The following is a 20485-nucleotide window of genomic DNA, read 5'->3' as shown; positions in this document are numbered from 1 at the left end:
TGAAGTCAAAGTAACGGAATGATAGATGAAAGAGAATGATGGGCTGTCCAAATACATATTTTAGTTGCAGAAGTGTTCTCTTTTTAAGATATAGCAAGACAGATGAGCTAGCATGAGCAGGGCCTCTGAGAGGAATTCTATTAGGGGGGTACAAAATTTTTCGGGTCTCCTTCCCTTCTCTATTAATCATTCTGTTTTATGCAATGTGCCATGAGAATATTTTAACTATGAAGGCTCACACAAAATGTGAATGTCAGTCTTCAATATATGCAAAAATTTTCTAAGATCCCAGGAAATTCTTGGGCCCCCTTTTGGAACCCCAGGCCCAGGTGCATGCACCCTCTACACCCACCTCTCATAGGCCCTGAGTGTGAGCACAAGTTCACAGGTACACTCAATAACAAACAAGGAGGAATGCTGTTCAGTCCATGCACTTAGCTTATGTCCAAAGGGAAAAGTACTATTTGAATTACATAAAAAGAGATCTATGTGAGGAATAGGAATAGTCAAGGAGCATGGAAGTGTTAGAATAAAAGGACAGGATTTTCAGGGTCCTTTTGGTCAAAGTCCTTAGAGTTCTATCAGTGACAAAGGGGAAAAAATCATTTCACTTTCAGTGAATATAGTACTGCTTCCCTCAGATATAACAGATCTCCAATAATTTCTCACAAAAATAGAAGTGAAAATGAAACTGAAGGTGGGAGACTTGCCAAATCCATTCCATCACCTATATGTGTATTTTTCTGCCATGCTTGTTCACCATGTCCCCATTTGTGAGGTATTACCAGGAACAGACAAAGAAAAGGCCGACCCATTGTCTAGCTGTCATGTGTAAATTGTGATTTTGGGTTTAGTAAATCATTATATGAAGGCGGATGCAGAACTTATGAAGAATTATGAAGATCTTGGAATGATATTATATCTTTATTTCTTTGCTGGTTCCTGCCTTAGCATGGTAGCATCTATGAACAGGGATATATTGGGATTTATTTCCTTTGTGTCAAAGAAGGCAACAAAGAAGGGCAGAAGTGAAGAAGTGGTAATCTTCTACTCCTGAATCATTACTTTCCAAAAGCATGAACAAAAGAAGGAGCTCAAATGATATTTCTGGGAAGAATCAGTCATCTGTTCCTCATACTGCCTTACTAAGGAAGGAACCAGCAAAAATTAGATAAAATATCTTTCCAATTTCCTCATTAATATTCTCGAGTTTTACATCCTTCTTTATATCAACATCTAAGAAGCCTCAACTCACGACTTTTACTCCACCCCAATCACACGCTCATGGTCACTTTACATACTTCAATTACCCCTCTGACAAATATATATGTCTTTCAAACAATTACATTACCATTCAACACATTTGAATTTATGATGTCTGCAAGAGTTGAAGATATTCCACTTTTGCCTGAAACCACATGAATCTCTTGAAGAAATAAATATTTACAAATATCTAATAGCACAAAAATAAGTACATGCACGGCTATTTATTAAATATGTGATGAAAGGCTTATACTTAGTGATTCAACTATATTTTAAAGTACTATTGAAAAAAAAATTTGTCAGTCTTCTACACATTAAATATCCGCAAGGTATCTTTTTTCCATACATATTCACCATTTCCCGCATTAGCCAGGTAGCACTAAGAACAGAGGACTGAACCTTAAAGAGAAAATACTCACTTGGCCACCTTTTCTGTTCCCTCTTTTGGAAAGTAAAAACAGGAGAGGGGAGGATTTCTAGCCCCCACTCTCTCCCCTTGTAGTCACCTTCTACGACATGAAGGGAATATGTGGGAAGTATTCTTTCTGTTCTAAATATTACAAACAATCCTAAGCCCTCAAATGGAGCAATTCTACCCCTAAATGACAAGGAGGGAATAATATTTACACACTTATTCTAGGGTATATTACAAAAAGCCCAAAGACCACACACCTTTATCATACGTCTTATCAAAGCAGTTTTACGAGGACCTCTCCACACAACAGCTTGGGCATCAGAGTTCAGAAGGGATCCAACTGACAAAGTCTTGATGTTGCCATGTGGAGATCTGTGTACATCATTTTGAGCATGTATTCTATTTATAAACTCAGTATATACTACTTAATGATAAAACCATGATATGATATGGGACTGAGGAAGTTACTTACAAAAATTTTAAGAAAATGACCTACCTACATTAAAATCTGGAGATAAGTAGTATATACCCTTCTATTTTTCAAAACACTACAACAGATGGAGCAAAAACTAAACACAATAGCAACTATCTAACTGCACAGTATAGACAAGTCTAACAGGGAAAGATTAAAAGGTTTCAAGACTACTTACCACATACCTAGTGTATTCCTCCACTATCCTTTAATCCATAACATGTACAGTATATAGCTTGTACAAACTAAAGTTTTGAACGTAAGGCATAAAAAAAGTTTAAGAAATTATGAAGAACAGATATATAAAAGGAAGGTAGCAACTGGTAGGAAGCCACCAACCAGGGAGGTTATTACCAGTGCTACCTGCCTGGGTATCGGGAGGGTTAGTGATGAGTGCGTAGAAAGCCAGCGCTTTAGTGGCTGTCAAGCTACACTCCGTGTCGGTAAGGTAGCGCCAGGAAACACACAAAGAATGGCTCATCCACTCATATACACATACATAAACACCCTTGCACGCACATATAAATACATATACATGTCAACATATACAAACACAGACATATACATATATAAACATATACATATTCATACTTGCTTGCCTTCATCCATCCCTGTCACTACCCTGCCACACAGGAAATAGCATCACTACCGCCCACTCCAACAAGGTAGCGCCAGGAAAACTGACAAAAAAGGCCACACTCGTTCACATGCAGTCTCTAGCTGTAATGTGTAATGCACCAAAACCACAGCTCCCTGTCCGCATCCAGGCCCCACAGACTTATCCATGGTTTACCCCAGATGCTTCACATGCCCTGATTCAGTCCACTGACAGCACGTCGACCTCAGTATACTGAATTGTTCCAATTCACTCTATTCCTTGCACGCCTTTCACCCTCCAGTATGTTCAGGCCCCGATCACTCAAAGTCTTTTTCACTCCATCATTCCACCTCTAATTTGGCTACCCACTTCTCTTTGTTCCCTCCACCTCTGACCTATATATCCCTTTGTCAACCTTTCCTCACTCATTCATTCCATATGTACAAAGCATTTCAACACACCCTCTTCTGCTCTCTCAGCCACACTCATTTCATTACCATACATCTCTCTTACCCTTTCAATACTTACTTTTACTTGATCAAACCACCTCACACCACATATTGTCCTCAAACATTTCATTTCCAACACATCCACTCTCCACCATACAACCCTATCTATAAACCATGCCTTGCAAACATTTAATATTGTTAGAATTACTATTACTTCAAATACACCCATTTTTGCTCACCGAAATAGCATTTTCTCTTTCCACACATTCTTCATCACTCCCAGAATCTTCGCCCCCTCCCCACCCTATAAATCACTTCCACTTCAATGGTTCCATTCGCTGCTATGTCCACTTCCAGATATATAAAACACTTCACTTTCTCAAGTTTTTCTCCATTCAGACTTACATCCCAACTAATTTGTCCCTCAACCCTGCTGAACCTAATAACCTTGCTCTTATTCACATTTACTCTCAACTTTTTCCTTTCAAACACTCTCCCAAACTCAGTCACCAACTTTTGCAGTTTCTCACTTGAATCAGCTAATAGTGCTGTATCACTGGCAAACAACAACTGACTCACTTCCCAGGCTCTCTTATCCCCAACAGGCTGCTTACTTGCCCCTCTCTCCAAAACTCCTGCATCTACCTCCCTAACCACCCCATCCATAAAAAAATCAAACAACCATGGAGACATTACACACCATGCTGCAGACAGAACTTCACTGGGAACCAATTACTCCCCTCTCTCCCTACTCGTACACATGCCTTACACCCTTGAAAAAACTTCTCTGCTTCTTGCAGCTTATCTCCGACACCATATACTTTCAAGCATCTCTATCAACCCAATCATATGCCTTCTCCAGATTAATAAATGCTACATACAAGTCCATCTGTTATTCTAAGTATTCCTCACACACATTCTTCTGAAACCACACTGCTCTTCCCTAATCTGATGCTCTGTACATGCCTTCACCCTCTTAATACCCTCCCATACAATTTTCCCAGAATATTCAACAAATCACCCTCTCAATCAATACCCTCCCATACAACTTTCCCAGAATATTCAACAAACTTATGACTCTATTGTTTGAACACTTACCTTTATCCCCTTTGCCTTCATAAAATGGAATTATATATGCATTCTGCCAATCCTCAGGCACTTCACTGTGATCCATATATACAATGAATAGCCTTATCAACCAATCAACAACACAGTCACCCCCTTTTTTCATAAATTCAACTGCAGTACCACCCAAACCTGCCATCTTGCCAGATTTCATCTTCCACAAGGCTTTCACCACTTCTCTCTTAACCAAACCATTCTCCTTGACTCTCTCACTCTGCAAACCATCCCACCCAAAACTCCCTACATCTGCCACTCTATCATCAAACACATTCAACAAACCTTCAAAATACTCACTCCATCTCCTTCTCACTTCATCACTACCTGTCATCACTTCTCCTCTTGCCCCATTCATCGATGTTCCCATTTGTTCTCTTGTTTTATGCACGTTATCTCTTAACCAAACCATTCTCCTTGACTCTCTCACTTTGCACACCATCCCAACCAAAACTCCCTACATCTGCCAATCTATCATCGAACACATTCAACAAACCTTCAAAATACTCACTCCATCTTCTCACTTCATCACTACCTGTAATCACTTCCCCTCTTGCCCCATTCATCGATGTTCCCATTTGTTCTCTTGTTTTATGCTTGTTATTTATATCCTTCCAAAACATCTTTTTATTCTCCCTAAAGTCTATTAACACACTCACCCCAACACTAATTTGCCCCCATTTTCAACACTTGCACCTTCCTTTTGACCCCCTTTTGCATTCTTTTATACATCTCCCAGTCTTCTGCACCACTTCCTTGTAAGTATCATCGCTTCTTTTCTTTTTCACTAACAACTTTACTTCATCCCACTACTCACTACCCTTTCTAATCTGCCCACCTCCCACCTTTCTCATGTAACAGGCATCTTTTGCACATGCCATCACTGCTTCCCTAAATACATCCCACTCCTCACCCACTCTGCTCACGTCATTTGCTCTCACTTTTTGCCATCCTGCATTTAATCTCTCTTGGTACTTCTTCACACAAGTCTCCCTTCCAAGCTCACTTACTCTCACCACTCTCTTCTCCCTGACATTCTCTTTTCTTTTTTGAAAACCTCTACAAATCTTCAACTTCACCTCCACAAGACAGAGATCAGACATCCCACCAGCTGCCCCTCTCAGCACTCTAACATTCTAAAGTTTCTCTTTTACATGTCTATCAATTAACACATAATCTAATACTGCCCTTTGACCACCTCTCCCACTCAAATACATACACTTATGTATATCTCTCTTTTCCAACCAGGTATTCCTAATCACCCATTTTTTTCAGCACACAAATCCATAAGCTCTTCACCATTTCTTTTAACATCACTGAATAAGTCATGTTCACCAATTATACCCTCAACTGCCACATTACTAACCTTTGCATTTAAATCACCCATCACTAATACCCTGTCTCATGCCCCAAAGCTGCTGACACACTCACTCAGCTGCTCCCAAAACACATGCCTCTCATGATCTTTCTTCTCATGACCCAGAGCATAAGTGCCCATAATCACCCATCGCTCCATCCACTTTCAGTTTTACCCAAATCAATCTAAAATTTACTTTCTTACACTCTATCACTCACTCCCACAGTTCATGCTTTTACAATAGCGCTACTCCTTCCTTAGCTCTTGTCCTCTCATCAACACCTAAATTTACGCCCAAGAATTTTTCAAACCATTCTTCCCCTTTACCCTCGCTTTGTTTCACTCAGAGCCAGAACATTCAGGTTTCCTAAACCATAATACCTATCTCTCCTCTCTTCTCATTTTGGTTGTATTCACACGCATTCAGACACCCTTATCTAAGCATTCGAGGTGGATGAGCACCCCAAAGAAGTCTGTAACTCCTTGCTACTAGAAGAAGCGCAGCCTTGCTGCAGGAGTGTTTGGAAAGGTTATGAGTAACATCAGGACTCTTTCATAGAAATTATCCCAGGGGTAACTAGAAAAAATAAATACACAATAAAGATAACTGACACCATCCTTCACCTCCACAACAATAATGAAAGGTGCTTCATAGCCAGCTGCTATTCAACAGTCATTCACAATGGTTTCACCTCAAAACCCTTTAAGGTCAACCTCTACTACTTCCCTGACCTCATATACTCTAACTTAGGAATAAGCCACTCTTCACTCAATATTTCATGGTGTCTCTGGACACGCATTTTCTCCAAGATCGTTCATTTTCACCACTTCCTTAATACATTTTTCTATCTATCTATATCTCTGATGCCTGTTCCCAACTGGGACTCCCCTCAAGGGGATGGCCACAGCGATAGTCTCCATAACTAGATAACTCCAATGCTGCTTTCTAGCTTTTAGTGCCTCACCCTTAACAGGCCAGTGGCAGAGGGCAACTCTAGCACAGTGTTTAAAGAGGCTTCTACCTAATGTTCCCACTGATTACTTCAAACTAATGCTCCTTCTGAATGTTCCTACCTATTACTACTACCTATGCTCCTTCCAAATGCTCCTACCTATTACTTCTACCTAACGTTCCTAACTAATGCTCCTATCTAAATGTTCCTTCCTACTACTTCTTTTATTATTCCTCCAATCATTTTGCCAAAAGGCTCACCACAGGAAAACTGAGTTACAAAGAATAAGCAGTATGAGTTAAGTGTTGTAAAGTGTTATGTATAACAAAGAGAGACTGTATGTTTATGGACAGAAAGCCAGTAGTTCACATGTGAGTGAGGCAGAAAGAAAAAAAGAGCTACCTGGGTCAGAGGAGTGCAACTTGACAACCAATGAAGTGCTAGCTCACTATGTAGCTATCACTAACCCTTCAAATACTTAGGCAGGTAGTACTGGTTCTGTTTTTATCAAATCGTTGCAATTATTGCATGTCTCTACAAAGTTATTATCAGACATTCCTCTCAACACATTCAAACCCAACCACCTCTCCTTTGTTAATTAGCTCCTAATCCAATAATGTTCACTGACCCCCTACTACCACTCACCCAAATAAATGTTCACTGACCCTCTACTACCACTCACCCATGTAAACTCATGTGTGCACTTTTCTTTTTAAACTAAGTATTCCCAGTAACTCATCCTCTTTAATGTTCTTTCCCATTTTCATTTACACCAGGCACTGAATGACCCCAATTATACCTTCAACTGCCACATCATCCACTCTTGCAATCAGAACACCAGAGTCCAAGATTAGGTTCCTTACATCAAAACTGTCAAAGCACTTACTCAACTCCTACAAAAAAAAAATTCCCATCTTATTCATGTCTCTCTACCAGGTGCATAAGCTATAACAATCACTCCCCTTTTGTAATCTAATTTCATTCTCACATCAATCTTTATCTCACTTCCATACACTCCTAAAGACAGTCCCACAGCTCCTCTTTCATCACAAATGCCATCCTCTTCTTTGTTCTTGCTCTAATTCTAACCCCAGGCTTTAGCCCCTGAACATTCCTAAACCATTCAAGCCACTTAATTTCAGTCAAAGCCAGAAGATCCAGGTTCCCCTCATCAAACATAGCACCTAACTTTCCCTCTTCAATGTGCTTACATCCAAGCACAGTGAGACACCTAGCCTGAGCCTTCAAGGAGAAATCCTTGTTTGGTTCTTTCTTCTGTTCCTGCTTTGGAAACTGTTAATACAAAGGAGGGTTTCCAGTCCCTCATTTCCACCTCTGTTAGGTGCCTCTTGTGACATACAGGAGATACATTGAGTAGATATGCTACTCAATCTATCCTTAGTCACGAAGTAAAGTTTTTGGATAGAGAAGTTTGAATTACATGCAATAAACAGCTAGTACAATCAATATACTTTCATCCATAAATTACAAGCTGAATAAATCAAAACAAAAAAAACTCTTGTTAACCAAAAAAATTTTGATTTTTGTTTTTCCTACATAACTGCAATTGCTGGTTAAAGAGAAAATGCACAAACTACAAAAGATATCTTACTATTTTCTCTGAACAGTTAATAACTTACATTACTGGTTTCCATCCCCATTGTGAATCTAATATAGGTTTATTAACCACTCCAAGTAGTAAGGGAATACTTGGACCACAGATATCTACATCCAGAAGCCCAACACGTTTACCATCACCTGCTAACATCTGGGAAAGTATTGCCGCTATGCTTGACTTGCCTGCACAAGAAAGAAGAAAAACAATCACAGTCATTTACTCATTTGTAATTATACTTATATAATCATAGGACCCCTTTAATGAGGTTCCTTCAGCTTCAAGGCTGTGCAAGACTTAGCAGCAGAGAAATGAGAGACTTCTTTGAAATGATATCACTTGAAGAAATTGTACTTCTTTTCACCCACTAATAATGATACAACCTTGATGAAAGATTTCTTTTGTATTATAACCACTTACAGACAGAGCCCAATAATGCCAAAGGGGAAAAGGTTCTAGGAGCACTGATGAATGTGTGAGAAGAGGGCATTGCAGGTGAAAATAGGTATGTCTGAAAACATAGTAGTTCCAATAATGTTGTGTGGATGCAAGGCATGGGTTATAGATAAGATAGTATGGTGGAGTGCATGTGATGGAAATCAAATGTCTCAGAACAATATGTGGTGAGAAGAGGCTTGATAAAGTAAGTAACATTAGGGTAAGAGAAAGGATTGCAAATATGAAGAGTATGACTGAGAGCTGAAATGGTTTGGACATATAGAGAGAATGAGTAAGAAGAGGTTGACAAAGAGGATACGAGTGTCAGAAGTGGAGGGGAGAGGAGAAGTGGGAGACCAAATTGGTTATGGAAGAATGGCATGAAGATGATTATGAGCGACTTGGACCTGAACAAACATGAGAGTTTTAGATGTGCACAGAATAGAGCGAATTGGAACAATGTAATATAAAGAGGGTGATGTGCTATCAATGAACTGAATTAGGGCATATGAAACAATCAGGGGAAACAACAGAAAGGTCTACAAAGCCTGGCTGTGGATAGGAGACTGTGGTTTTGGTGCAGTACACATGATAGCTAGAATATGGATGTGAGCAAATGAGGCTTCTTCTTTGTCTGTTCCTAACATTGATAACAGAGAACAAGTGTGAAGTACATATCTTTTCTTTTTCTATTTTCATAGCTATCACTATTGTCCATATAAGCATGGTAGTATCCACAATAGATGAGTGAGCCTTAGAGAACAAAAAATTTACATTTGGCTTTTCTCTCTATTCCTATTTTTTTCAAAGAAATACAGAAAGGGAATATTTCCAGCCACCATATGTATATGAGGGCCTGTAAAAGAGAAAGTAGCAGGTCAAGAGGAAAGTTCAGGGTTAAAAAGAGGACAAATAAGAGTAGGGGTGAGAGTATCATAAAATTTTAAGGTAAATAAAAAGATGTTTTGGAAGGAGGTAAATAATATGCGAATGATAAAAGAGCGATTGGGAACATTGGTGAAAGAGAAAAAAGAGGAAGTGATAAGAGGGAGTGGTAAAGTGAGAGGAAGATGGAGTGAGTATTTTGAAGGAGTGTTAGATGAGTTTGATGATACAGAAAAGTAGATGTAGGGTGTTTGGTCAGGGTGGTATGCAAAGTGAGTCATAGGGAGTGGTTTGGTGAACAGAGAGGAGGTGGTGAAAGCCTTGTGTGAGATGAAATGCAGAACGGGGGTAACTGTGTTGTTGATTGTTTGGCTAGGGTATTCGTTCAATATGTGTAAGGATCACAGTAAAGTGCCCAAGGAATGGCAGAATGCATGCATAGTACCACTGTACAAAGGCAAAGGGGATAAAGGAGAGTGTTCAAACTAAAGACTTATAAGTTTGTTGAGTATACCTGGAAAGTTGTATGGGAGGGTATTGACTGGGAGAGTGAAGGCATGTACAGAGCAGGAGATTGGGGAGGAGCAGTGTGGTTTCAGAAGTGATAGAGGATGTGTGGATCAGATACTTGCTTTGAATAATGTGTGGGAGAAATATGTAGCAGAACCCATGGATTTGTTTGTAGCATTTATGGATCTGGAGAAAGTATATGATAGGGATGACAGAGGTGCTTTGTGAAAGGTCTTAAGAATATATGGTGGGAGGTACGCTGCTAGAAGCCATGAGAAGTTTTTATCGAGTGTAAGGCTTGTGAACAAGTAGGAAGAGAGGAGAGTGAATGGTTCCAAATGAAGCCTGGTCTGCAGCAGGGGTGTATGATGTCACCATGGTTCTTTAATTTGTTTACAGATTGGGTGGTTAGGGAGGTAAATGCAAGAATCTTGGAGAGAAAGGCGAACATGCAGTCTGTGGAGGATGAGAGGGCCTGGGAAGTGAGTCAGTTGTTGTTTACTTATGATACAGCACTGGTAGCTGATTCAATTGAGAAACTGCACAAGTTGGTGACTGAGTTTGGAAGAGTGTGTGAAAGCAAAAAGTTGAGAGTAAATGACAATAAAAGCAGGTTATTAGGTTCTGTAGGGTTGAGGAACAAGTTAGTTGGGATGTAAGTTTGAATGGAGAAAAATTGGAGGAAGTGAAGTGCTTAAATGTCTAGGAGTGGACTTGGCAGTGAATGGAACCATGGAAGTGGAAATGAGTCATAGGGTTGGGGAGGGGGCAAAGATTCTGAGAGTGCTGAAGACTGTGTGGAAAGAGAGACTGTTATCTCAGAAGGCAAAAATGGGTATATTTAAAGGAAAAGTAATTCCAACAATATTATATGGCTGTGAGGCATGGGACATAGATAGCATTGTGTGGAGGGGGAAGACTGTATTAGAAATGAAACACATGAAGACAATATGTGGTATGAGGTAGTTTGATCAAGAAAATAATGAATGGGTGAGAGAGATGTGTAGAAATTAAAAGAGTGTGGTTGAGAAAGCACACGACGTTGTGCTGAAGGGGTCTGGAAGACATTGTGAAAGGAGAAAGTTACGAGGAAATGTGAATAAAAACAAGGTTAAAACATTAAGCTGTGTTAAGGGACAAGTAAGTTGGGAGGTAAGTCTGAATGGAGAAAAATTGGAAGATGTGAAGTGTTTTAAATATATGAAAGTGGGCTTGGCAGCAAATGGAAGTGGAAGTGAATCAAAGGGTGTGGGAGGGGGCAAAGGGTGTGGGAGAGGGCAAAGGTTCTGGGAGTGAAGAAGAATGTGTGGAAAGAGAAAACATTATCTCAAAGAGCAAAAATGGACATTTTTTTTTTTTTTTTTTCATACTTTGTCGCTGTCTCCCGCGTTTGCGAGGTAGCGCAAGGAAACAGACGAAAGAAATGGCCCAACCCCCCCATACACATGTACATACACACGTCCACACACGCAAATATACATACCTACACAGCTTTCCTTGGTTTACCCCGGACGCTTCACATGCCTTGATTCAATCCACTGACAGCATGTCAACCCCTGTATACCACATCGCTCCAATTCACTCTATTCCTTGCCCTCCTTTCACCCTCCTGCATGTTCAGGCCCCGATCACACAAAATCCTTTTCACTCCATCTTTCCACCTCCAATTTGGTCTCCCTCTTCTCCTCGTTCCCTCCACCTCCGACACATATATCCTCTTGGTCAATCTTTCCTCACTCATTCTCTCCATGTGCCCAAACCATTTCAAAACACCCTCTTCTGCTCTCTCAACCACGCTCTTTTTATTTCCACACATCTCTCGTACCCTTACGTTACTTACTCGATCAAACCACCTCACACCACACATTGTCCTCAAACATCTCATTTCCAGCACATCCATCCTCCTGCGCACAACTCTATCCATAGCCCACGCCTCGCAACCATATAACATTGTTGGAACCACTATTCCCTCAAACATACCCATTTTTGCTTTCCGGGATAATGTTCTCGACCTCCACACATTTTTCAAGGCTCCCAAAATTTTCGCCCCCTCCCCCACCCTATGATCCACTTCCGCTTCCATGGTTCCATCCGCTGACAGATCCACTCCCAGATATCTAAAACACTTCACTTCCTCCAGTTTTTCTCCATTCAAACTCACCTCCCAATTGACTTGACCCTCAACCCTACTGTACCTAATAACCTTGCTCTTATTCACATTTACTCTTAACTTTCTTCTTCCACACACTTTACCAAACTCAGTCACCAGCTTCTGCAGTTTCTCACATGAATCCGCCACCAGCGCTGTATCATCAGCGAACAACAACTGACTCACTTCCCAAGCTCTCTCATCCCCAACAGACTTCATACTTGCCCCTCTTTCCAAGACTCTTGCATTTACCTCCCTAACAACCCCATCCATAAACAAATTAAACAACCATGGAGACATCACACACCCCTGCCGCAAACCTACATTCACTGAGAACCAATCACTTTCCTCTCTTCCTACACGTACACATGCCTTACATCCTCGATAAAAACTTTTCACTGCTTCTAACAACTTGCCTCCCACACCATATATTCTTAATACCTTCCACAAAGCATCTCTATCAACTCTATCATATGCCTTCTCCAGATCCATAAATGCTACATACAAATCCATTTGCTTTTCTAAGTATTTCTCACATACATTCTTCAAAGCAAACACCTGATCCACACATCCTCTACCACTTCTGAAACCACACTGCTCTTCCCCAATCTGATGCTCTGTACATGCCTTCACCCTCTCAATCAATACCCTCCCATATAATTTACCAGGAATACTCAACAAACTTATACCTCTGTAATTTGAGCACTCACTCTTATCCCCTTTGCCTTTGTACAATGGCACTATGCACGCATTCCGCCAATCCTCAGGCACCTCACCATGAGTCATACATACATTAAATAACCTTACCAACCAGTCAACAATACAGTCACCCCCTTTTTTAATAAATTCCACTGCAATACCATCCAAACCTGCTGCCTTGCCGGCTTTCATCTTCCGCAAAGCTTTTACTACCTCTTCTCTGTTTACCAAATCATTTTCCCTAACCCTCTCACTTTGCACACCACCTCGACCCAAACACCCTATATCTGCCACTCTGTCATCAGACACATTCAACAAACCTTCAAAATACTCATTCCATCTCCTTCTCACATCACCACTACTTGTTATCACCTCCCCATTTACGCCCTTCACTGAAGTTCCCATTTGCTCCCTTGTCTTACGCACCCTATTTACCTCCTTCCAGAACATCTTTTTATTCTCCCTAAAATTTACTGATAGTCTCTCACCCCAACTCTCATTTGCCCTTTTTTTCACCTCTTGCACCTTTCTCTTGACCTCCTGTCTCTTTCTTTTATACTTCTCCCACTCAATTGCATTTTTTCCCTACAAAAATCGTCCAAATGCCTCTCTCTTCTCTTTCACTAATACTCTTACTTCTTCATCCCACCACTCACTACCCTTTCTAAACAGCCCACCTCCCACTCTTCTCATGCCACAAGCATCTTTTGCGCAATCCATCACTGATTCCCTAAATACATCCCATTCCTCCCCCACTCCCCTTACTTCCATTGTTCTCACCTTTTTCAATTCTGTACACAGTCTCTCCTGATACTTCTTCACACAGGTCTCCTTCCCAAGCTCACTTACTCTCACCACCTTCTTCACCCCAACATTCACTCTTCTTTTCTGAAAACCCATACTAATCTTCACCTTAGCCTCCACAAGATAATGATCAGACATCCCTCCAGTTGCACCTCTCAGCACATTGACATCCAAAAGTCTCTCTTTCGCACGCCTGTCAATTAACACGTAATCCAATAACGCTCTCTGGCCATCTCTCCTACTTACATAAGTATACTTATGTATATGGACATGTGTAAAGGAATTAAAGTTCCAACACATCATCTGGTTGTGAGGCATGGGCTACAGACTGGGTTGCACAGAGAAGGGTGGATGCGTTGGAATTGATATGTTTGAGGACAATATGTGGTGTGAGGTGGTTTGTTCAAGTAAGTAATGAAAGGGTAAGAGAGGTGTGTCATAATAAAAAGAGTGTGGATGAGATAGCAGAAGAGTGTGTGTTGAAATGGTTTGAGAGTGTGTTGAAATGGTTTGGACTTAAGGATATAATGTGTGATGAAAGGTTGAGAAAGAGGATATACGTGTCAGAAATAGATGAAACATGGCAAACCAGGAGACTAAATTGAAGATGGAAAGATGGGGTGAAAAAGAGTTTGAATGATCTGTGCCTGAACTTGCAGGAGGGTGAAAGGCATGCATGGAATAGAGTGAATAGGAATTATGTGCTATACTTGGAGTCAACGTGCCGTCAATGGACCGAACCAGGGTATGTGAAACATCCAGGATAAACCATGGAAAGGTCTGTGGGGCCTGGATGTGGATAGGGAGCTGTGGTTTTGGTGCATTTCACGTGACAGCTTACACATGGATGTGAGCAGATGTGGCCTTTCTTTATCTGTTTCCTAATGCTACCTTGCTGACACAAGGTGGCTATGCTGTTTCTTGTGGGGGCAGGGTGGTGGCTGGAATGGATGAAGGTGAGCAGACATGAAAACGTAGATGTACATATGTACAGATGCTGCCCAACATACATCCAAGTTCCATTCTAATCAACCAGTCGGATCTCAAAATAGACGTATGTCAGCATGGCATGTAGAATTCATATAAATGTTCAGCATTCTTTTATCCTACTTAATTTTTGTCATGATTATCTTGTTTATCATAAGATTCTGTAATTTCTTTACTTTCTATTCAAGAATCTTTAGTTCATGGATTGATTCAACCAAACTTTCACTGAACTTTGTCAGCACTTGCTGCTTCACCTGTGACTCGTACGTTGTGCAGGGTATATCTTCTTTTAAATCTATTGAACCGACCATGACTTGCTTTGAACCTGTCGAAGTAATCCTCCCCTGCTCGCTCCTTCAAAGTCTCAAAAAGACTTCTACCTTTGCCTGAATTGTAAGTAAGCTTAGTGGTAAACTTTTTTTTAATTTGATCTTGCATCCACAACTTTTTCATTTCATGCATGGGCCCTTGTAACTCCTTTGGTATTATAGCAGGCTTCACACATGCCGAACCTTTCACTGCTTCACATATTTTCATTTGCCCTTTAAAGTTGTGAAGACTGTCAAATGGGGCAACTGTAGATCACATACAATCGCATTAACTTTTTTCTTCCTTCATACTGGGTGATTACCTTCATTTTCAATTCCAAACTGAGTGCCTTCCTCTACTTCTTATGAGGTCTATCAATGTGACGGGGAATGTGCGCTTACTGAATGGTAACTGATTGTGAGAACTGAGAGATGTGATGTGATGTACACAATGCTAGGGTCATCTGACATTCACTATCATATGCAAAAAGCTGTTAGCAGTTGCTGCTTTACCTGTGACTCAAACATTGTGCAGGATACATCTTCTTTTAAATCTACTAAACCATGACTCCCTGTGAAGTTCTCAACGTAATCCTCTCCCGCTCACTCCTCCAAAGTCTCGAAAAGACTTCTAACCTTCACCTGAACTGTTAATAATCTTAGTGGGAGACATTTTCTAATTTGATCTTCAAGCCACAGCATCAGCAACTTTTCCATTTCGTGGATGGGCTCATGTTGTTGCTTTGTTACTATCACAGACTTCATACTTGCCGAACCTTTCACTGCTTCATGAATTTTTTTGTCCCTTAAAATTATGGAGACCATCAAATGGGACAACTGTAGATTGTGCAATTGGTTTTTCCTCTTCCTTGTCATCTTCTTCGCAGTTTAATACCACAATGGTTTAATCCAGAAAGGAAATTTGTTAGGTTCACTTGAATAACGCGCTTCCTGAATGGCAATCACTATCATACACATGCAGCAATCAGCACTGGCAGACTCACAACCAACCGTAATTTTATATTTAAGTATATTTTTCTATTCATATTTTTTCCAGTAGTATGTAAAGATAGTCGTCAGGTGCATAGGTCATAAGTTGGGAAGCATCTGTGTGTGTATGTATGTATGAGTATGGGAGTAAAGTCAGGGGTTGGTGAGAGGGAAAGAGCAAAGGAAGGAGTAGCACTATTCCTGAAGCAGGAGTAGAGGAAGTAAGTCACGGAGTGTAAGAAAGTAAACTGGATTGATATTGGTAAAACTGAAAGTGGATGCAGAGAGATGGGTGTCTATGCACCTGGTTATGAGAAGAGAGATCATGAGAGGGAGGTGTTTTGGGAGCAGCTGAGTGAGTGCGTTAGCAGCTTTGATGCACGATACTGAGTTATAGTGATGGGTGATTTGAATGCAAAGGTGAGTAATGTGGCAGCTGAGGGTATAATTGGTGCACATGGGGTGTTCAGTGTTGTAAATGGAAATGGTGAGGAGCTTGTGGATTTGTGTGCTAAAAAGGACTGGTGATTGGGAATACCTGTTTTAAAAAGAGAGCTATATATATAAGTATATGTATGTAAGTAGGAGAGATGGCCAGACAGCGTTATTGGATTAAGTGTTAACTGACAGGCACGTGAAAGGGAGACTTTTCGATGTTAATGTGCTGAGAAGGGCAACTGCAGGGATGTCTAATCATTATCTTGTGGAGGTGAAGGTGAAGATATGTAGAGGTTTTTCAGAAAAGAAGAGAGAAAGATGGGGGGAGAGAGTGGTGAGAGTAAGCAAGCTTGGGAAGAAGACTTGTGTGGGGAAGTACCTGGAGAGATTGAATGCAAAATGAAAAAAGGTTAAAGAAAATGATGTAAGGGGAGTGGAGGAGAAATGGGATGTATTTAGGGAAGCAGTGACGGCTTGTATAAAAGATGCCTGTGGCATGAGAAAGGTGGGAGGTGGGCAGATTAGAAAGGGTAGTGAGTGGTGGAATGAAGCAGCAAGATTGTTAGTGAAAGAGAAGAGAGAGAGGCATTTGCAGAATTTTTGCAGGGAAATAGTGCAAATGACTGGGAGATGTATAAAAGAAAGAGGCAGGAGATCAAGAGAAAGGTGCAAGAGGTGAAAAAGAGGGCAAATGAGAGTTGGGGTGAGAAAGCATCATCAAATATTAGGGAGAATAAAAAGATATTTTGGAAGGAGGTAAATAAAGTGCATAAGACAAGAGAACAAATGGGAACATTGGCGAAGGGGGCAAATGGGGAGGTAATAACAAGTAGTGGTAAAGTGAGAGGGAGATGGAGTGAGTATTTTGAAGGTTTGTTGGATGTATTTGATAAGAGTGGCAGATATAAGGTGTTTTGGTCGAGGTGGTGTGCGAGGTGAGAGGGTCAGGGAGAATGATTTGGCAAACAGAGAAGAGGAAGTGAAAGCTTTGCAGAAGATGAAAACCAAGAAGGCAGCGGGTTTGGATGGTATTGCAGTGGAATTTATCGAAAAATGGGGTGACTGTGTTGCTGACTGGTCGGTGAGGACATTCAATATATGTATGGTTCATGGTGAAGTGGCTGAAGACTGGCGGAATACATGCATAGTGCCATTGTACAAAGGCAAAGGGGATAAAGATGAGTGTTCAAATTACAAAGGTATAAGTTTGTTGAGTATTCTTAGGAAATTAGAGAGGGCATGATCGACAGGGTGAAGGCATGTACATAGCATCAGATTGGGGAAGAGCAGTGTGGTTTCAGAAGTGGTAGAGGATGTGTGAATCAGGTGTTTGCTTTGAAGAATGTATGTGAGAAATACTTAGAAAAACAGATGGATTTGTATTTAGCATTTATGGATCTGGAGAAGGCATACGATAGAGATGCTTTGTGGAAGGTATTAAGAGTATATGGTGTGGGAGGTAAGTTGTTAGAAGCAGTGAAAAGTTTTTATCGAGGATGTAAGGCATCTGTATGAGTAGGAAGAGAGGAAAGTGACTGGTTCCTACTGAACATCAGTTTGCGGCAGGAGTGCATGATGTCTCCATGGTTGGTTATTTAATTTATTTATGGATGGGGTTATTAGGGAGGTGAATGCAAGAGTTTTGGAGAGAGAAACAAGTGTGCAGTCTGTTAGGGATGAGAGGGCTTGGGAAATGAATCAGTTGTTCTTCGCTAATGATATAGCGCTGGTGGCTGATTCGGGTGAGAAACTGCAGAAGTTGGTGACTGAGTTTGGTAAAGTGTGTGAAAGAAGAAAGCAGAGAGAAAATGTGAATAAGAGTAAGGTTATTAGATTCGGTAGGGTTGAGGGACAAGTAAATTGGGAGGTGTTTGAGTGGAGAAAACCTGGAGGAAGTGAATTGTTTTAGATATCTGGGAGTGGATTTGGCAGCGGATGGAACCATGGAAGCGGAAGTGAGTCACAGGATGGGGAAGGGGGCAAAATTATATTACTTACTCGATCAAACCATCTCACACCACATATTGTCCTCTAACATCTCATTTCCAGCACATCCACCCTCCTCCGCACAACTCTATCTATAGCCCATGCCTCACAACCATATAACATTGTTGGAACCACTATTCCTTCAAACATACCCATTTTTGCTTTCTGAGATAATGTTCTCAACTTCCACACATTCTTCAATGCTCCCAGAACTTTTGCCCCCCTCCCACACCCTATGATTCACTTCCGCTTCCATGGTTCCATCCGCTGCCAAATCCACTCCCAGATATATAAAACACTTCACTTCCTCCAGTTTTTCTCCTTTCAAACTTACCTCCCAACTGGCTTGTCCCTCAACCCTACTGTACCTAATAACCTTGCTCTTATTCCCATTTACTCTCAGCTTTCTTCTTTCACACACTTTACCAAACTCAGTCACCAGCTTCTGCAGTTTCTCACATGAATCAGCCACCAATGCTATATCATCAGCGAACAACAACTGACTCACTTCCCAAGCTCTCTCATCCACAACAGACTGCACACTTGCCCCTCTTTCCAGAACTCTTCCATTCACCTCCCTAACAACCCCATTCATAAACAAATTAAGCCGCCATGGAGACATCACACACCCCTGCCGCAAACCTACATTCACTGAGAACCAATCACTTTCCTCTCTTCCTACACGTACACATGCCTTACATCCTCGATAAAAACTTTTCACTGCTTCTAGGAATATCTGGTTTAAAAAGGGAGACATACATAAGTATAAGTATGTAAGTAGGAGAGATGGCCAGAAAACATTATTGGATTACATGTTAATTGATAGGTTCATGTAAGAGAGACTTTTGGATGTTAATGTGCTGAGAGGGGCAACTAGAGGGATGTTTGATCATTGTCTGATCATTATCTTGTGGAGGCAAAAGTGAAGATTTGTAGAAGTTTTCAGAAAAGAAGAGAGAATGTTGGGGTGAAGAGAGTGGTGAGGGTAAATGAGCTTGGAAAGGAGACTTGTGTGAGGAAATACCAAGAAAGACTGAGGGCAGAATGGAAAAAGGTGACAGCAAATGACTTAAGGAGAGTAAGGGAGGAATGGGAGGTATCTAGGAAAGCAGTGATGGCTGGTGCAAAAGATGCTTGTGGCATGAGAAAGGTAGGAGGAGGGCATATTAGAAATGGCAGCAAATGGTGGGAGGAAGAAATAAGATTGTTAGTGAAAGAGAACAGAGAGGCATTTGGACGATTTTTGCAGAGAAGCAGTGTGAATGATTGGGAGATGTATAAAAGAAAGAGGCAGGAGGTCAAGAGAAAGGTGCAAGAGGTGAAAAAGAGGGCAAATGAGAGTTGGGGTGAGAGTATCATTAAATTTTAGGGAGAATGAAAAGGAGTTTTGGAAGGAGGTAAATTAAGCGCATAAGACAAGAGAACAAATGGGAACATCAGTGAAGAGGGCTAATGGGGAGGTAATAACAGCAGTGGTGAAGTGAGAAGGAGATGGAGTGAGTATTTTGAAGGTTTGTTGAATGTGTTTGATGACAGAATGGCAGATATAGGGTGTTTTGGTCGAGGTGGTGTGCAAAGTGAGAAAGTCAGGAAGAATGGTTTGGTAAACAGAGAAGAGGTTGTGAAAGCTTTGCAGAAGATGAAAGTCGGCAAGGCAGCGGATTTGGATGGTATTACAGTGGAACTTATTAAAAATAGGGGGTGACTGTATTGTTGACTGGTTGGTAAGGATATTCAATGTATGCATGGTTCATGGTGAAGTGCATGAGGATTGGTGGAATGCAAGCATAGTGCCATTATACAGAGGCAAAAGGGAAAAAGGTGAGTGTTCAAATTACAGAGATGTAAGTTTGTTGAGTATTCCTGGGAAATTATAAGGAAGGGTATTGACTGAGAGGGTCAAGGCATGTACAGAGCATCAGATTGGGGAAGAGCAGTGTGGTTTCAGAAGTGGTAGAGGATGTGTGGATCAGGAGTTTGCTTTGAAGAATGTATGTGAAAAATACTTAGAAAAGCAAATGGATTTGTATGTAGCATTTATGGATCTGGA

The 20485-nt window shown here is 40.9% G+C and overlaps 1 protein-coding gene across 10 annotated transcripts in view; it reads right to left on the bottom strand.

Annotated features, from left to right (window-relative positions):
* The window catches only part of LOC139749504 (cytosolic Fe-S cluster assembly factor NUBP2 homolog), a 102268-nt gene that overhangs the window by 44926 nt on the left and 36857 nt on the right, over positions 1-20485 (bottom strand). For all 10 annotated transcript variants that reach the window (XM_071663436.1, XM_071663443.1, XM_071663435.1 and 7 more), the window contains 2 exons: positions 8267-8426; positions 1936-2050 (listed from right to left, as the gene is read on the bottom strand). In XM_071663436.1, coding sequence (XP_071519537.1) covers positions 1936-2050; positions 8267-8426 — 275 coding nt within the window. The remainder of the gene's footprint in view (positions 1-1935; positions 2051-8266; positions 8427-20485) is intronic.

Source organism: Panulirus ornatus, chromosome 7, assembly GCF_036320965.1.
Source record: "Panulirus ornatus isolate Po-2019 chromosome 7, ASM3632096v1, whole genome shotgun sequence".
Taxonomy (NCBI): domain Eukaryota; kingdom Metazoa; phylum Arthropoda; class Malacostraca; order Decapoda; family Palinuridae; genus Panulirus; species Panulirus ornatus.
The sequence above is the reverse complement of the archived record's forward strand: the minus strand, read 5'-3'. Positions and strand labels throughout refer to the sequence as shown.